The sequence below is a fragment of the Pipistrellus hanaki genome (genome assembly GCF_964339955.1).
Source record: "Pipistrellus hanaki genome assembly, chromosome: 19".
Classification (NCBI taxonomy): Eukaryota; Metazoa; Chordata; class Mammalia; order Chiroptera; family Vespertilionidae; genus Pipistrellus; species Pipistrellus hanaki.
In genome coordinates this window covers 21,949,639-21,966,902 of record NC_140521.1, presented here as the reverse complement: position 1 = coordinate 21,966,902, position 17,264 = coordinate 21,949,639, and the positions used below count along the sequence as shown (strand labels likewise).

The 17,264-nt window shown below is 57.6% G+C and overlaps 1 protein-coding gene across 2 annotated transcripts; it reads left to right on the top strand.

Moving 5' to 3' along the window:
• The first annotated feature begins 551 nt into the window (after positions 1 to 551).
• Positions 552 to 17,107, top strand: RAB35 (RAB35, member RAS oncogene family). 2 transcript variants are annotated; one of them, XM_084868389.1, is made up of 6 exons: positions 552 to 794; positions 5,921 to 5,971; positions 9,088 to 9,211; positions 13,474 to 13,598; positions 13,689 to 13,813; positions 15,010 to 17,107. In XM_084868389.1, exons 1-6 carry the CDS (start codon positions 743 to 745, stop codon positions 15,136 to 15,138), a joined length of 606 nt encoding a protein of 201 aa, XP_084724515.1. In that variant the 5' UTR covers positions 552 to 742; the 3' UTR covers positions 15,139 to 17,107. The 2 variants fall into 2 exon arrangements, with proteins under 2 accessions (XP_084724515.1, XP_084724516.1); XM_084868390.1 differs by lacking the exon at positions 5,921 to 5,971 and having other exon boundaries at positions 556 to 794.
• The last annotated feature ends 157 nt before the right edge of the window (positions 17,108 to 17,264 follow it).

Genomic DNA, 17,264 nt, shown 5'->3' with positions numbered 1-17,264 from the left:
CGGAGTGTATACGGACTTGGATGTGATTTCGACCCAGAGCTGAGCTAAGAGGCCACCCTCCACCGCTCAGCTCCGGCAGGTGCCTCCTCTCCGGTAAAAGCCGCTTGGGCGTCCATTCCACGGGTTTGGGGCTCGGGACTCTGGCCGGAGCCAGCACCCCGGGGGCGGCGTCCGTGCAGAAGGGGGCGGAGTGTCAGAGTCCGGGTGAGCCCCGCTCGCGCGGTCCCTGCGAGCCTGTCTTTTGCTCTCCGCGGGCTGCAGGGCTGGAAGTTGAAAGAGCCGGTCCGTCCCGGGCCACGGCCGGGCTTCCCCGGCATTCTCGGCTTCTTTCCGTTCGGGCCTGACAGCAGCTCATCTTTTCGAGCCCAAAGGGCCGCGAGCCGCCGCAGCGACGCTCGCCTAGAAGCGGGCGAGCCGGTCCGCGCCGGCGGGATGGCCAGTGCGCATGCGCGGTGCGCGAGCGCGGCGAGGGCGCGGCCGGCCGGCGCTGCGGCTGCGCACAGGCGGCGCCGGGCGTTGCGCCTGCGCAGTGGCGGGGTGGGGCGGGAAGGAGAGAGGCGGCGGCTGCGGCGGCGGCGGCTGCTGAAGAGGAGGAGGAGGGGGAGCGGAGGGAGGTGTTTCTGTCAGTTCCGGCTGTTTGTTCGGGAAGTGGATCCGCCGCTGCCGGAGCAGCCCGGAGGGAGCTGCGGTTCGCGAGGCCAGCACCGACCCCGCCTGCCTGCCCGCGCCTCCCGCGCCCGCCATGGCCCGGGACTACGACCACCTCTTCAAGCTGCTCATCATCGGCGACAGCGGTGAGGGCCGAGGCGGCCGGAGGCGGCGTGGGCCCTGCCGGGCGCGGCCCGCGGGGGCCTTGGGGCGGCAGACGGGCGGAGAGCTGCCGGCCGCGCGGGGCGGGGCTGCCGGCGGTCGCGGGCCCCAGGGGTGCGCCGAGGGGCTGGGGCGCGCCGAGGAGCGGTTGGGGGCCCGGCTGCGGGGCGGAGGAGCCGGGCGAGCAGGGGTCGGGGCTGGGGCGCCCGGTCCACTCCCCGCGCCCGCCGCTGCCTCACGTGTGACCTTGGTCAAGTCGCGCGATCTCTGGAGTTGGAGAGACCTGGGTTCGAGTGCCGGGACGACCAGCTTCCTCGGTCTGTGACCTTGGGCAAGTTGTTTCGCGTTTCTGAGCCTCAGTGTCCTCCGCTGAGAAGTGGGGACTTGCCTCGCCGGGTGGCGTGAGCCTGCGATGAGACAAAGCTGGGAGAGTGCTTGGTCCCCACCTGGCGCAGAGGTTTTCTGTGGGCATGGCTGTCAGTTTCTTCCCCTGCGAAGTGGGCATGTTCCTGCCTCCGGGGCTCCTGCCTCCGGGGCTCCTGCCTCCCGGGGCTCCCGGGGCTCCTGCCTCCGGGGCTCCTGCCTCCCCGGGCTCCCGGGGCTCCTGCCTCCCGGGGCTCCTGCCTCCCGGGGCTCCTGCCTCCCCGGGCTCCTGCCTCCCGGGGCTCCCGAGGCTCCTGCCTTCCGGGGCTCCTGCGAGGTGTAGAAGGTGAGGCAGGTGAAGGACTTCGCACAGGGCCCGGCCCATTCCTGCCCAGGTGCTGTTGCCCTGTCTCCCTGTGGTTCCGGTTCCTCATCTGTGAAATGGAATAATAGGGTTGGTGTCACCGGGCTGTTGAGTGTTGGGTGAGGTAACGCGCAAGGTGAGTGTTCAGTATGTGTTTGCTTTTCGGTGCTGGATGTGTATGGACGGGCACCGGAGGTGCAGCCAGAATTACAGAGCTCCAGCTCAGCGCTCTGCAGCCTCTCCGTGCCCGGTGCGCGCCTGGCGCCCAGTGCCCAGTAGGTGCCTAACGCATGGTTGTTGAATGAATATTCAGTGTCCTGATAAGCATTAGGCTGGTTTCTGGGAAAGGGTGGAGGGTTTAGAGGTGTTTGGAGTGTGGCAGGTACGCAGGTTTTTGGGGTGACCGAGAGGTCAGGGAGGCAGGCCTCAGGAGGTTTATAACTGAGGCGCCGGGGTTATATGATGGGGAAGGAGACTGGGGAGCACCCGATTTTATAGACCAGACCAGACCTGAGTTGAATGTGGGCAAGGGGGGGTCATGTGACTAGCGGTGGTGGAGCCCATGGATTGTAAAGGAAAGGGAACCAAATCAGAGGGATGCAAGACCTGATGATGTAGGTGTGATGGGTCAGAGCTGGGCCAGGGAAGTGGGTGGGTTTTGGTCTCCTGTGGAGCTGGATTGGGATGTGGTTGGTGGTTGGGATCAGGTGAAAGATGGCTGAGGTTTCCGTGGTTACTGGCAGAAGGGAGAGGTAAAAGGAAAAATTAGGGATGAGGAGTAGCTGTGGTTGGGGAAGGAGTTAGAAAGGAGGAGGTTGTGGTTTGAATAAAAGAAAACCAGACAAGCTGTGTAGACTTGCTTGTGGAGATGGCCGCCGGCATCCTCCGGGTCCGGGGGCTTGTGCCGTTAACAGGATTTCAGGTCAGGCCGGGTCCTGGTTCGGAGGGGCTGGCCCAGCGTGAGTGCTCTCTTCAGGAGTTAGTCAGCTCACCTTGGTCAGGGGTCCCTCTCCCTCTACAAGACAGCTAGAGCCTGTGTTGGTACCCGAAAATGAAAAGCATAAGCTCAGCAAGAAGACATGGCTTGTTCTCTTCTTTGTCAAACCCAGGGGATGGTCGGGCCCCCCTTTCGCAGTACATTTGCATGGTGTATTGACTTTCCACTCAGAAGTCAGGTGTTGGAGAAGCTCACTGGCTCCTAGTTCAGTGTGTAGAGGACTGTGTTGTGTAGAGAAGACAGATGCTTTGCAGCTTAATTTCTCCTGACAGTGAGCTGATACTCAAAGCCAAATGCTTAGGAGACTGGGAGATGGTCGCCATGGAAGTTCAAACTAATCTTTGGCAGCTGAGCAAGGAGACGAGCATCATGTGCCGGCCTGACCTGGGCTCCTGTGTGGGTGCTTCCTTAAGGCTTACCAATAACGTCAGACACTCGCCCCTCGGCTTCTCCCCTGGGCCTGTGTAGTTTGTTAGAAAAGCAAACTATGGCTCAGAGGAGTTGACTGACTTGCCCAGAGCCACACAGCTCATCAGAGGCAAAGCCGAGAGTTAACACACATGGATTCACGTGTGAGCAGCTGGTCCCTGGCCTGGCAAACAGTGGGCCCTCGGTGAATGTTAGTTCCCACTCTGCCAGATTGTACATGCTCCTAGAACTCATTCTGTCAGCTCTGCAGCTCTTCCGTATGCCCGAGGTTCTTCCTCTCTCTTATGCTCTAACATTGGCTCTAGTGTGTAAGCGTCTCATCTGATCCCTGAGACCAGCTGGAGACGGGCGGTGGTCAGAGAGCTGGTCAGAGCCTTTCACTTTACACATGTGTGAGCTGAGGCTTGCAGAGGGGAAGTGGCTTGTCGGAGGTAATCCAGTGAATTAGTTACTGAGCCCCGTTTGCTATTGAGAACACGTTACTTGAAGGTCTAAAGGTCTTCAACAATCTAGAACCGAAGCCAAGAGGAGTGAGGGAACCATAGCCCCAGGGAGGAGCAGGGCTGAGGGCGGGGACTTCTGTGGAGGCTTTTTGAGGGTCGGAGCATCTGTGTAGCCCAGAAGGCAGAAAGCAAGGGAGAGAGGGGGTGTGCTGCAGGAGCACGGTGATGACAGAGTGGTGTGTGAAGTTTTTGCAGAATAACTCTGCCTCCTGGCTACCAAGAGGCATCGAGTGCCGCCTCTGCTCTTGCTGGGTGAAGGACGATGGGGCTGGACGTGTGGGGTTTCATACTCGGTTCGGCCCTTGGAACCTGTTGACTTCAGCTGTGGTGACGGTGATTGGGCCTGGCACTTCCTCCCCTAGGCCGGCGCTCTGGGTGAATGGGAGCAGCGAGCTTTCCCAGGGAAGCCTCTTCCAGGGTCATTTGGGAGGTGGCATTTCTGCGGGTGGGCTGGGCGTCTGTTCCATTTGAAGGGAAGAGCAGTGCTGGAGGCTGGTGTCAGGCCCAGCCTTGAGGCTCGGGAGCTGTTGGTGTGGTGACCGTGGCGGTCTTCCTGCAGACTGGTGGCTTTCAGAAGCTCTGCAGAGGAGCTGGGGGAGTGAAGGGGACCCAGGAGGCCATGCAGGAGGGAGCCCTGCTGCTTCGCAGAGAGCACCTCCCTTATCTGTTGTGGATCTAAGGATCCTGCCACCCCTCAAAGTTTGAAAGCACTGCTTTGGCTCCTGGTGATGCTGCAGTCAGCATTCGGTAGCACAGCTGTCAGTGTGATTGGCATCCATTTCGTCATAAATCATTGCACAGTGTTTTGTTGGCACCTACTAAGTGCTGGGCCTGGCTTCCGGCATGTTAACTGTCCGGGTAGGTGAGGTGAGATTGCCTTCCTGGAGGAGCTCACAGCCTGGTTGCCCAGACACAGCTTTTAGCTGAGTAAGTGGACCCAGAAGTCTCCAGGAGGAAGCAGAGGAGCAGGCAGGACCGATGGGGCGTTGGCATTGGACAGCACTGGGAGGGACCCAGCCCAGGACTTGGGCTCTCCTTGGCTCAGAGGAAGCCTGTAGAAGCAGCAATGAGGAAGTGGCTCTGAGCAAGGGCGCTGCAGGCCTGGGCTGAGCAGCAGGTGCCATGGGCACAGACCCCCAGCCTGCCTTTGGGAAGGTCAGACCCAGGTTTACCGTGAGACGTTCTCCTGGGTCTCCCTGGACAGAGTACTTGCCTGGAGAAGCTCCAGACATGTCATCCAAGAGGACTGCTCCGAGGGGATTTCTGGATTAGTTAGGCACAGTGGGGCTGGGGCGGAGGTAGCTGAGGAGCTGATGAATGAGTCCTCCCTCCAAATATGCACATAGACTCCAAATTTGCACTTAGTTGTGGGGGTTTCTGAGACCCTGAGCTAAGTTCTCTTCCGATCTAGTTTTGATAGCGCTGCTGCTAAAAGTCAACCAGAAGTGAGATGCAGGAGCCTCTTTGGGGTCTTTGTTTTGAACTACCTGAAACAGATGCAGCAAGACTCCCCAAGCAGAATGTATCGGAAAGAGCTTTAGAGCTCCCGAGTAGACAGCTCTGGATTCAGATCTCAGCTCACACTTCCTGCCGAGGCCCTAGGCCAGCTGCCTAGCTTGTTGGAGTCTCAGTTGCCACATCCTGATCTTAATAGATGCAGCTGGAGTTATAGGAGCATCAAAGTGCCCCCACACAGCTCTCTCTGCGTGCCGATTCTTTCCTTCTGTGGTCAGTTGGCCTAGCTGGCCTCGGGGGGAGGCGGGGGTAGGGGAGGGACACAGGACAGGTTGTACCTGGAGGCTGAAGTAAAGGGAGGCCTAGCTTACGAGGGTTCCACCTGTGTGGGAACAAGTGTGCCCGCAGATGCTGCGGCAGGTGAAATGCTTTGTGCCATGGAAGCTGCTGGGCTGATAGGTGTATGGCAGACACCCCTCCCCCTGCCCAGCTGACTGACATAACTGGGTAAGATGGCTGCAGTTGGTTAGAGTTGTCTGGGCCTCAGTTTCCACACCTGCAGAATAGACCCAGTGATCTCAAGGGTTCTTTGCAGCCCTGCAGGTCCTGTCTCACGCCGCACATAGACAAGCGCCACACATGGTGTGCAGTTTCTAGGGAGCACCCTTCAGGCGCACTTTGGGGCCAGTTTCATTTGGTGACTTTCCCTGCTTTATTTCTTCATCTGGCACCTTCCTCTGAGTTGCTGGGCTAGCCCTCCGCACAGGACCTGGGCGCACAGGGCTCCAGGGCAGCCGTCTTCACTAGGCCTGAGAAGATCAGAGACTGAGTGGGAGGGGCTCGTGGTGTGTGGCTGCTTCAGATCAAAAGCAGCACTGAGGAGGGGCTCAGTCCACTGCGTTTAAAACGGAGGACCGGGGTGACCTCTCCCCGCAGCAGGAAGGCCGGGGTGCGGGGCGGGACCAGGCTGCCTCTCATTCCCTGCTCTCTCTCTTGCAGGTGTGGGAAAGAGCAGTTTACTCTTACGTTTTGCCGACAACACTTTCTCAGGTGAGTGTGCCCCCGAGGTGCTGCTGAGGTGTTTCAGTTTTGAAATCCCTTTGCCTGGTGCCAGGACACCTGCCTCTGCCTCATGTCGCAAACCTTGTCAGTGCGATTGCAGGCTGCGGACGGAGAAGCAGAGGGAGGCACGGGTTAGAGGCCTCTGCGTCAGGCTTCATTTGTCTGGTTCAAAAAGAAAAAAAAAATCCTTTTCAGGCCCATATTTTGGCCACCCTGGGTCTATTTGTGCCCAATATTTAAAAAAGAAAAAAAACACAGTTAAAAAATATTGCAAGTTAGTACATGCCTGTGTAAAATTTCAAACAGAGACTCACTAGTGGAAAAGGAAAGCTGTCCTTTTTCCTCCCCGCTCTGGTGCCCTGGGAGCCTCCGTGCAGCATTGTCTGTCTGTCCGACTTTTCTTCTCACTCCGCATGCGGGGTCAGCGACTCGCCTCCCCCCGTGTGTCAGGGTCACCCTCCCAGGGCACATGAGACCTCTGGTTCTTAGGAACGGCTCAGAATTGCTCAGGATTTCCCCCGGCTGCGGATGGATGCACATGGCTCACCTTGGTGTGTGCTGCTGTCTGGTAGCTTCTGGTTTCAGTGATGTGCATTTCTTGGCCATACTTTGTTTCTTCTTGCACAGAAGAGGAGCCATGAGGGCGGGGCTTGTGCATTTAACTTTTTCACAGTGCCCTGAACTGAGCTTTCAGAGCTGTACTAAGTGAGCTGACACTACCATTGAAGGGTTTATTTATATTATTTTATATACATATATATCAAGAGAGGAAGGGAGAGGGATAGATAGAAACATCGATGATGACTAAGAATCATGGATTGGCTGCCTCCTGCATGGCCCACTCTGGGGATCGAGCCGCAACCTGGGCATGTGCCCTGATTGGGAATCGAACTCTGATCTGGTTCACAGGTCAACACTCAACCACTGAGCAGCACCAGGTGGGCATGAAGAGTGTAAAGGGCCCATCAATGCTAGGTCTTGGATAGTCTTCATTTTTGCTAAACCAATCAGCAGAAAGTGCTATCTGGTTTAAGTTTGTATTTCCCAGACACTGGGGAAGTGGGTGTGCTTGTTGAATACATCAGGTTCATGTAGACTTCGGGCTGGCTTGGCTCTGATCAGGGATGCAGTGTGACTGCCTTGTAGGGAATTCCCTAGGATGTGGTTAGGGATGAGCTAAAACTAGGAAGTGATTACCTGGCTCCCGCTCTCTTGGTGAAGTGGTTCTCCCAGCGGGCGTCCTGCAGCGCACTGGCGGTGTGATGTGGAAAGCTGTCTGTGTGACCATGAGCCTGACTAAGTCTCACCATCGTCAGTGGGGCTGGTCCGTCCTTCCCCAGGGGTTACTGTGAGGGGCCCTGTGACCTGCAGGTCAGAGTGCCTTGGTCCCGGGAATCTTTCAGTGCCTCCCAGTGGTTTGTTATTGCTTCTGTTCAAGAATGGTCACTTAAGGAGCAGCTTATCATTAGGCTGAAAAAGACTCACTTTCCTCATGACCTGGACGTTCTGACTCCCCATCCTCATGGCTTCCACTCCTGGAGGGCTCTCTTTTGCTCTCTCACTTCTTTTCCCATTTCTACTACCAGAATCTAGTTGGTTCTAGCCGGAAGCATTCAGCAGCTCCTCCCTATCCCCAGTCAAACTGCTGGATTTATCTAGCTGGTACATGGCTCTGCCAGGGGCGTGCCTCTGCTTCAAACCTCAGTGGGCCTCTCTTACGTGAGCAGAGTTTATGGTAAGTTTCTCCACCTCAGAACTCTTCCCACTCTGGGCCTGTGATTCTGTGTGGTGGGGGCTGTTCCGTAAAGGATGTGAGCAGAATCCCTGGGCTCCACTCCCCGGTAACATCGGCCCTTCCCCCACTGTGACAACCAGCAATGTCTCCAGACCTTGCTCATGTCCTCTGCGGACACGGTCTTCCCGCCGAAAACCACCGCTCTTCGTAATCTGTGTTCAGCTCACCTTCCCAGCTTTCTGGCTCCACTGATTGTTCATTCTGTTGCTGTTTCCCAAGCTCCCTCGCTTACTCATTCATTCAGCCAGCTGCTGGTTGATTGCCTGCAGCAGTAGGTGCTGGGTCACACTCCTTGGCTCATCAGAGCCCGCAGAGTGCCCAGTGCCCGGAATGCCGCGCTGGCTGGTTTCTGAACGTTTTCTCTCAGGGTTTTGCCTCTGGGTGGGGTGTGTGTGTGTGTGTGTGTGTCGACCTAATCTCAACCTTTGTCATTTTACTTATTCTTTCAAGCTCGAATGTGACTTCTTCCCCAAAGCCTTCCTTGATCTCCACCCCACCTTGAACTTTGACCATTCCTCTAGAGTTTTGATACTTTATAGAGTCAGTTGTGTGTTTGTCCTGTCTGCAGCACTGTGTTATACTGTAAGCTCCAATTGGAGTGAAAACATGCCTTAGCATTCGGGCCTTTGTAAGCCTGGACAGAACTGTTACATTGGCCAGAAACTCTCTTCCTCTCCATCTCTCACACAGATGCACAGGACAGTTGTTTCTAACGCAGCTCATACTCTGGTTAAAACCGTCCGCGTCTTCCTGTCACACACAGAAAGCCCGAGCTCTCCGAATGGTGCAGATGCCCCGAGACCAGGGCTTGGCACCCCCGCCCTCCCTGACTCGGCTCTGTGCTTGACCTTACGTGACCCCTCTCCCTCCACTGCTATTTTTGCTACTGTCTCCTCTGCCTCAAACATTGTTTTTCAAATGGCAGGTCATGACTTGTGTGTTAGGAAGTTAATTTGTGGGTTTTTAAAAACGTTTGGAACAGAACAGAAAAAAATAAAGGGCATGATAGGCCTTCCACTATTCTCAGGCCATAGCTAACAGCCGGCCACTCTGATTAGAGGAGCCTGCCCTCCCAGTCAGCTCTGGTTTTATTCCTTTGGCACTGGTTTCATCACAGTGACATTGTGTTTGTTATCTCTCTGTTGGCCTCACCTTGACTGTGGGGTCCATGGAGCTCCATCACGCCAGGGACCGTGTCTTTTCTTATTCAGAACTATGTTCCTGGGACCTCGATCGTGCTGGGCCCAGGGTGAGGGCACTGTGGTCTGACTGGGGCACCTGTGGACCTTGTTAATGTGTGTGCTTGCAGGCAGCTACATCACCACGATCGGAGTGGATTTCAAGATTCGGACCGTGGAGATCAATGGGGAGAAAGTGAAGCTGCAGATCTGGGACACAGCTGGGCAGGAGCGCTTCCGCACCATCACCTCCACGTGAGTCAGGGCACCTGCCCCCGTCTGCCCCCGTCTGCCCCCGTCTGCCCCCGTCTGCCCCCGTCTGCCCCCTTCTGCCCCCGTCTGCCCCCGTCTGCCCCCGTCTGCCCCCTCGTCGCCGACAGTGGCCACAGCGGAGTAACCAGCCCAGGTCAGGGTGGAAATGTCACGGGTGGGTCCCGGACGGTCAGGAGGGAAGCTCCTTGCTGGCCACAGTCAGAGGTGTGAAGCTGATGTGAGAGGAGGAGGGGATGAGATGTGGCTGCTGCTGTGGGTGGGCAGTGGCTGAGTGCATGGCTCTGGGTTTGGCCGGGCAGTACATGTCAGTCAGCAAACCCTCTGGCCTTTGTCTGTAAATGGAGGACTGTTCCTGGCTTCACCTGGTGGTCAAACACTTGTTGGGTTGTCAGCTGTGCAGCTGCCCACCACACACCCTGCTCTGGGAGCTGGCTGCTCTGTGGGGAGGGGTGGCGGGGGCGCTGGTGCAGAGGAGGCTGGTGAGAGGCCATTACTTGGCTTCCCCAAAGCTGGTTCCTGGGAACCCGGCTCACCCAGTGGGTGCCGCAGCACCTTTGTGACTCTTAGCTGCCAATAGGCGGAGAACCCCGCTGGAGCGCCACCTGGAAGCCTGTGGAGGGGCCGTTGGTTCTTAGGCTATAAATGGAACAGGTTCCAGGAAAGAGCAGGGCTTTGAAGGCAGATGATACTTAAAAAAAAAAAAATTATGAACCAAGTTTGTTTTTAATATTTTTATTTATTTTAGAGAGGGAGAAGGAGAGAGAGAGAAACATTAATGATGAGAGGGACTCATTGATTGGCTTTCTCCTGCACGCCCCCTACTGGGGATCAAGCCCACAACCTGGGCATGTGCTCGGAATCGAACCTGGGACCCTTTAGCCCCCAGGCCTACGCTCTATCCACTGAGCCAAACCAGCTAGGGCAATGGTTCAGAATTTACATTTTTGTTCGCTGTGACGGAGGGTAAGCTGCCTGAATGTTCTGTGCTGCGGTTTCTCACAGGGTTTGTTTACCTTGAGGCTTTGCTTTGATGCGGAGTCCTGTGTGCCCGGGAGTCTGGGCTTGGGCTTCATGAGCTTGTCAGTGAGCCTTCTGGAAGGCAGGCAGTGCTGCTGTTACCCCCTGGACAGACCCGGGAACTCCCGAGAGGGTCCTGTTCCCGCGGCGGCAGAGCGGGCTGCACATGGCGGTGTAAGTGCCGGAGCAGGAGCCGGTGTCTGGCCGCGGTAGTTGCTCTTTGGTGGCCTCTCCTTTGTCTGCCCAGGAGCCCTGTGGGGGGCTTTGGGAAGGTGGTGAGGGAGTTCTCCGGCCAGAGAAGCTTTTCCTCGCTTCAGCATGCTGGCCGCAGGATCTCCTGAGGGTGGGAAGTGTGAGGGGTAAAGAGCCTCTACAGAGGTGGCTGGGAGCAGAGGATGCTGGCTGGGTAGCCTGGACAGGGGCTGGGTCCTGAGCAGTGGTGGTGGGGCTGTGTCTGTCACGGGGCTAGCTCTGTAGGGAGCACCTGTGTACTGTGGTCCGAGAAGCCCAGCCCCACGGGTCCTGGCCTGGGGTCTGCCCAGTGCCGCTTCCTTGCTCCTTGCTGATGAGTTACCGGGGCCTCTGGTGTCTCAGTGCCTATTTGTGAGGCCCCAAGGAGGGCACTGGGGTCAGAGGCTCCTTTGGGGGGGAGGGTGGGTTCCTTCAGGTGGCCAGTGTGTCCAGGCTCAAACAAGAGCAAGACGTCATGGTCAGACCAAGGCACTGACCCCAGCTGACCTGCCCTGGGGCTGAGACTGTCATAAAGGGCATTACTTCATTTCACTTAATCCTGATATAAAAAGTCCTGTGATTACCTCCGTTTTATTAACAAAAAAGTGAGGCCCAGCTTGGTTGGTTAGTCAGGAGTTGAATTGAGGTCTGATACCAAAGCTCTTGCCTTTAACCAGTCCATAGTCCTGCTCTCTGCTGACCCCTCACCCCCGGGGACTGGGACGTGGCAGATGCTCTAGTGCTTCCTGTGGGTTAAAGCCAGTCAGGGAACTCAGGGCAGCCGAGGTTATTGGGCCTGTGGCCGTGAGAAATGCTTCGGGCAGGGCGGTGCCCTGGGGTGCCCTGCCCCTCCCCTGACCACCAGGTTCTCTCGGGGCAGGTGGGAGGGCGCCCAGCTCCTCCTTCTGTTGGGGAGACAGTTCCTTAGCTGCCGGAGCGCAGTGTGTTTCAGGTGCTCGAGAAGGGGCAGCCCTGCACCCTGTACTGTGACACCGGCCTGGCCCTGCTGGCGTCCTGTGTGCTAGGGAGGCTGAGGACAGCTCCATCTTGGGGTCCCCGCCTGTGCCTCTCATGAGGCAGGGGCTCCGCAGGCCATGCTGAGGGGCCCGGTGTGGTGGCCGCTGCTGAGGAGGAAGGGCACTGGCAGAGGTTGGGAGCTTGTTCTCTCAGGGATCAGGTCGGGCACAGTAGTGTGGCCTTTCTGATTCAGGGCATTAAAAGAGAAACTAAGATCACACCCTGTTAGCCTGCCAAGGAGGAGTCCTATTGTCACCCTCTCTTGGTAGCTGGGTTTTGCTGACCAAGAGGTGTGGCTGTGGGGTGTGGGGTGTGGGTTTGGGGAGGAGTGAGGTGTGGGGTATGAGATGAGAGGGGGAGGGAGGTGACGATTTCTGGCCCTGGAGGGAGATCCAGGTGCCCTGACTTTAGGGTGTGACTCCAGGCAGGTCACTCGGCCTCATGTCCTCACTGGTCAGACGACACCCGCCCTGCCACACAGGCTGCTGCAGGTTCAGTAGGTAGCGGGCGGCGGGCCGGGCACAGAGCTAAATTGTGGTGAGTGAAGTGATTCCTGATGGCGTAACAGGTACCAGGCATGGACCCTCCTGGCCAGAGCTCTGAGTCTGTTTCTGATAAAGGCCCTCACTGAGCCCCAGAGGGGCTTTGTGGTGGGACTGGGCTGGGGCCGTGGCTAGTTCTTGGCACCTTCAATAGTCTCAGCAAAGGAGAGTTTGAAATACATTCCACTCTGCACACTTCGCTGGCCGGGGACAGTGTTCTCTTCCTGCACTTGTCGCTGCTCAGAGGGGTGTCCATGAAGCTGAATTGGTAATAACCTGGCACTCTCGGCAGCCCCTGCTGGGGGCAGAGGACAGGGCTGGTTCGGAGGGCACAGTACCTAAACGGCTCCCCCAGGCAGTGGATGGCAGAGCTGTGGGCACTGGCACCTCGTTCTCAGAATGTCCTGGTAGTGAGTCTGCCGTCTGAGTGGTTACAGCATTGGGCGGGCGAGTCCCCGGCTGCTGGGTCCGGGAAGGCTCTCCAGGGAAGTGGGTGTGTGAGGCCTTGTCCTCCTCTTCCTCCATCTGGCCTGAACCATGGGAATGAATGGAGACATGGTGTCTGGAGGCGAATGCTTATCCCTCCTGCCACCCAGACCTTCTAGCTCAGCGGTCGCCAACCTTTGGACCTCACGGACCATCAGTTGGCGACAGCTGTTCTGGCTGACCTCAGGCTGCGGGGTCTGTACGTTTGGTGGCGGCATATGTGAGAAACCTTCTCCCCAACACTCCCTGCATGCCATACTGTGCTCCGTGCTCACCCTGCCCCGGCATGGATGAGGGGCAGGATGCGAGGTGCCCCCAGTCTCCTGGGGGGTGCAGACCTTGGCAGATTTCACAAATGGTACATCTTCTTGGAATGGCATTTTACTAAAATTTGAGAAAATTTTTTTTGAATGTTAAAACAAGGGTAGTGAGCCCTGGCTGGTGGATAGAGCACTGGCCTGCACACCAAAGGGTTGTGGCATCGATGCCCAGGCAAGGGCATGTATCTGGGTTGCAGGTTTGATCTCCTGGCTCTGGTCAGGGTGTGTGTGGGAGGCAACCAATCGACGTGTGTCTCTCCCCCCTCCCTTCCACTGTCTTTAAAAAGCAATGGGAGAATGTCCTGTGGTAAAGATTAACCAAAACACACACCAAGGATAGTGATATATGATGTCAAGAGCAAAACTTGCCTGAATTTTAAAAATAAAACGAGAACCTCAGACGTTTCAAGCTAGTGGCCGATGCCGAGCAACCTGGTTGGCCGCCTTGGGGACAGCGTGAGTCAGTGCTGCTGGCCGAGCACAGTGCGGGCCGGGCCGGCAGGGCCAGGCGGAGGGGCCTCTGGGTGTCTTGCTGGAAGGGGTTTGCCTCCTCCCAGGTCCCGGCCAATCTCCAAGTGGGCAGGCAGGTCCTGTGTGGGCCGAAGCTTTGACATAGACCCTGGCCCTACAGGTATTATCGGGGGACCCACGGGGTCATCGTGGTTTATGACGTCACCAGCGCCGAGTCCTTCGTCAACGTCAAACGGTGGCTTCACGAAATTAACCAGAACTGTGACGATGTGTGCCGAATACTAGGTGAGATGGGGCTCCCTGGAGTGGGGACCGTGGGATGGAGGGCGCCAGGGCTGCTCCTGCAGGACCAGCTGACTTTGCTTTGCCTTAAAGTGGGGAATAAGAATGATGACCCTGAGCGGAAGGTGGTGGAAACAGAAGATGCCTACAAATTCGCCGGGCAGATGGGGATCCAGTTGTTTGAGACCAGTGCCAAGGAGAATGTCAACGTGGAAGAGGTGAGCCCTGGGTCGGAGCAGGGCCAGGGAGGGAGTGGGCCCAGCTCTGCTCCACCACAGCCTGCTCCTCCCCCCGCTAGCCTGCTGCGGGCACCAGCTGGCTGACAGAACATGTCATAGTAGCTGCCAGGCCTTTAAAGTCCAAGCTCAGTCTGAACAGTCCTCTCAGGTAGACTGTTCCGTTTCAAATGGGAAACGGAGGCTCCAACTAAAGGAACAGTGCCCAGCTCGTTAGAGGCTAAGTCAAGCTTAGACCGGTCTGCACCACAGCCATGCAGTGTCACTCAGTCCTCTGCCTCCCTGGCCCTGCCCCTGCCCACAGCTGTGCTCTTCCTGCTTTCGGGCTTTTCTGCAGCCTTGGCCTCCGGAGCTCCGGTGGCACCTGCTGTGGACACACCCCTCCCAGAGCCTCCCACCCAGCAGCCCCGTCACTTCTGTGGGGCCTGCCAGGAAGCAGCGGGAGTCTGGGAGAGAGCGGGCTTTTGCCCCAAGCCCAGGCTGGCCACACTCGAGGCTTTGGGCGAGTTCTGTCCGTGGTGTGTGGAGTCCAGAGGCCCAGGAAGCTGGATCCCCACTGCCTCCTGGACACCCTGGGCCTCAGTCAGGCCGGGATCCCAGGCCGGGCCTTTCCACGTGGAGCCTGTGGTGTGAGGCCTGTGTGACCTTGGGCGGAGCTTATTGCTCTAGGCTCCATGTGTTCCTCTGTGGGTCTGGGGAGAGTCCCTGGGGTTGTGAGGAAAAAGTGAAGCAAATTGTCAAGTGTTTGATGATACCGTGCCTGGTGGAGTGGAGGACAGGACTGGGGGCTGGTAGGTGGGTCCTAGGCTGGATGTGCTGAGAGGTGGCACGGAGTGGGCAGGCTCTGGGGCCCTCGAACCAGTCGCTAGTAGGGGCACCTTTATCTGTCTTGTCCAGAGAGTCCAGCTGAAGGAAAGGGGTTCTTTCTCTTTAAAAGAAAGACTGGAAAATCCTGAGAGTGACTTCTCCAGGACACAGCTCATTGGGCTTTGATGTTCCTCTTTGACCTCTGCACATCACCACCTCCTACAAGGGTGCGGAGACTCGGACCAAACAGTCCGAGTAGAGAGAGAGCTGGGCCCGGCGATGGGGAGGGGCCTTGCTGGCCGGCAGCGGCAGCGCAGCCAGACGGCCTCCACACGAGGTCTGAGGCCGCCTTGCCTCCTTCATCCTCACAGATGTTCAACTGCATCACAGAGCTGGTCCTCCGAGCAAAGAAAGACAACTTAGCGAAACAGCAGCAGCAGCAACAGAACGACGTGGTGAAGCTCACGAGGAACAGTAAACGGAAGAAACGCTGCTGCTAATGCTCGCAGCCCCTGCAGAGACTGCACTGCGGCCACTCCTGGCCCGAGGCCGCCGGGATCCTCGGGGGACAGTCTCAGTTTCGTGCCGTTATTTAAGAATTCTCCACGTTTTTGTATCTGGAGGCGCCATCGGCACTTCCTCCCCTCCCCCTCGAGCACCAAGGAGGTGTGGGGCAGCCCGCCTTCCCTCTGGTGCCTGCCCCTGGCCGAGGCGCCGGGCCCCGCGAGGACGCTGCTGCGAGCGGACTGGTTAACGTTTGTACATAATGTATATGCTTTAACGGCGTCTCACCCTCGTCCTGCTCTGACTGCCTCCCCAATGCCAGCCTGCTGCACCAGACCCCTCCCCATCCCATCTCACCGCCAGCAGCTTCCCGAGGAGATGGGATCGAGTTCTAGCCACGTCTTTTGCCAACCTGGGCTGGTGGAGTGGGCTCACGTTCCTCACTCTCCTGCAGGCCATCGTTGACTTCTGTACCTGGCAGGTAGGGCCTCGCCCACCCCCCTGCCCTCCCCCTCCTCTCCCCCTAACTATCTGGTAGTTGGGGGCCTGGCCTTGATGTAGGCCTAGCCTTCCCATGAGAGGCCCTGCCCTCAGCTGGAAGGTTCCACAGGAGCCACTCCTGCCCTTTGGCCAACAGACTTCTTGTCCTGCCTTCTAGACGCCTCTAAGCTACAAACCCAGGGGAGCTGTGCTTCTATTTATACCAACCTGTTTCGGTTCCAGCAGAAAGACAGGGTGTGTTCACGCAGGAACGGGCTTAGGAGCATTATTTTAACAGCTGAGAAAGTGAAGCCACATCAAATGAATTATGTTCCTCACCCTTCTTTCCTCCTCCTGAGGCAGCAAGAGCGCGGCCTCCCGTGGGTCCAGTGTTGGTAGGAAAAGCGAACGGCTTCCTGTCTTGGTGGGCCGGGCCCTTGGCAGAGCGCTCCTGACCTTTCTTGGTGGGAGAGAAGGGGCCTCTGACCTCGTCTGTGCGGGTCCACGGCCTCCACTGCGCTCCTGGGTCTTCGCCGCGGGCGTGGTGCTGCCGGACCGGGGATGCCGCCTCTTGCCTCGGAGCGGGTGGCAGGCAGCCTCGGGTCACTGCGGCTGTGCTGGTGCAAAGGCAGCAGAGGACTCCTTAGCAGGTGGGAAGGAATGGCAGCTGCGGCTGGGAGCCAGCCAGCTTGGACTACCCTGGTCCCTCGGAGGAAAAACCAGGGTTACCTACACTTGATCACTGTCCCCTTTCCTCCTCCTTGGGACACTTCATTCACCTTTCCCCCAAAAGGATCACGTAACCTGGGAATAATTTATTTCAGCACCGTGGGGTGTTCTACTAGGTTCCCTTTCCTGGCGATTTCCAGGTGAAGCCCTGACTGGACAATCACATCACAGATCACACTGCAGATTTTCCTCGTTAACACTGCTGAGGGGTTTTTAATCAAAACGTGGGGTTTCCTTTGACCTGCCTCCCCACTTCCCCAAACTGCCAAAACACTGGGCTCCGTGTGAAGCCTGCACTTGGAGCCGCAGGATGAGCTGGGGGCATGCTTTGGCCCGGGAGGCGGTGCTGTGGAGGGTGGCCGATCATGGGTCCTGGGTGGGCAGCACACTCCACTCTGAGCATGAAGGTGGTGCCATGTGGCGGTGCTTGCAAACTCAAGCAATAAGAGGAGGGGGTCCTGGAGGGGTCCAGCCCCGGCTGGAAACACTCATGGCTCTGGCAGCTGGATGTCCAGGCCCGGGTGGCGGGTGACTTTGGTGACAACTGTGCCTGTCCCGCGGAGTGGTGTTCGCATGAATGGGGGGTGGGGGTGGGGCGCTCACAGGGCTGGGCCGATGTCCTGGTGGACCTGATGCGAAATCCTGTCAAACAACAAAACTTTTAAATGGTTTGCTAGGATTATTTCTGTATTGAAAGTTTCTAATTATGCTTTTTTAAAAAAGTACTAAAAATAAAGGTTCAAGCTGCCAAATTTCCTTCGGGGCTGTTTCCTCTAGCTTCTCCCACCATTGTGTCCGCTCCGGTGGGCTCCTGTCCGAGTCCTGGACCGGGGCCTCTGGAGAAGCCAGTCCGCGCTCTCCTCGGAGGCCCGGTCCGCGCCGAGGCCGTGACGCGCTGGCTGAGCAGCGGCGA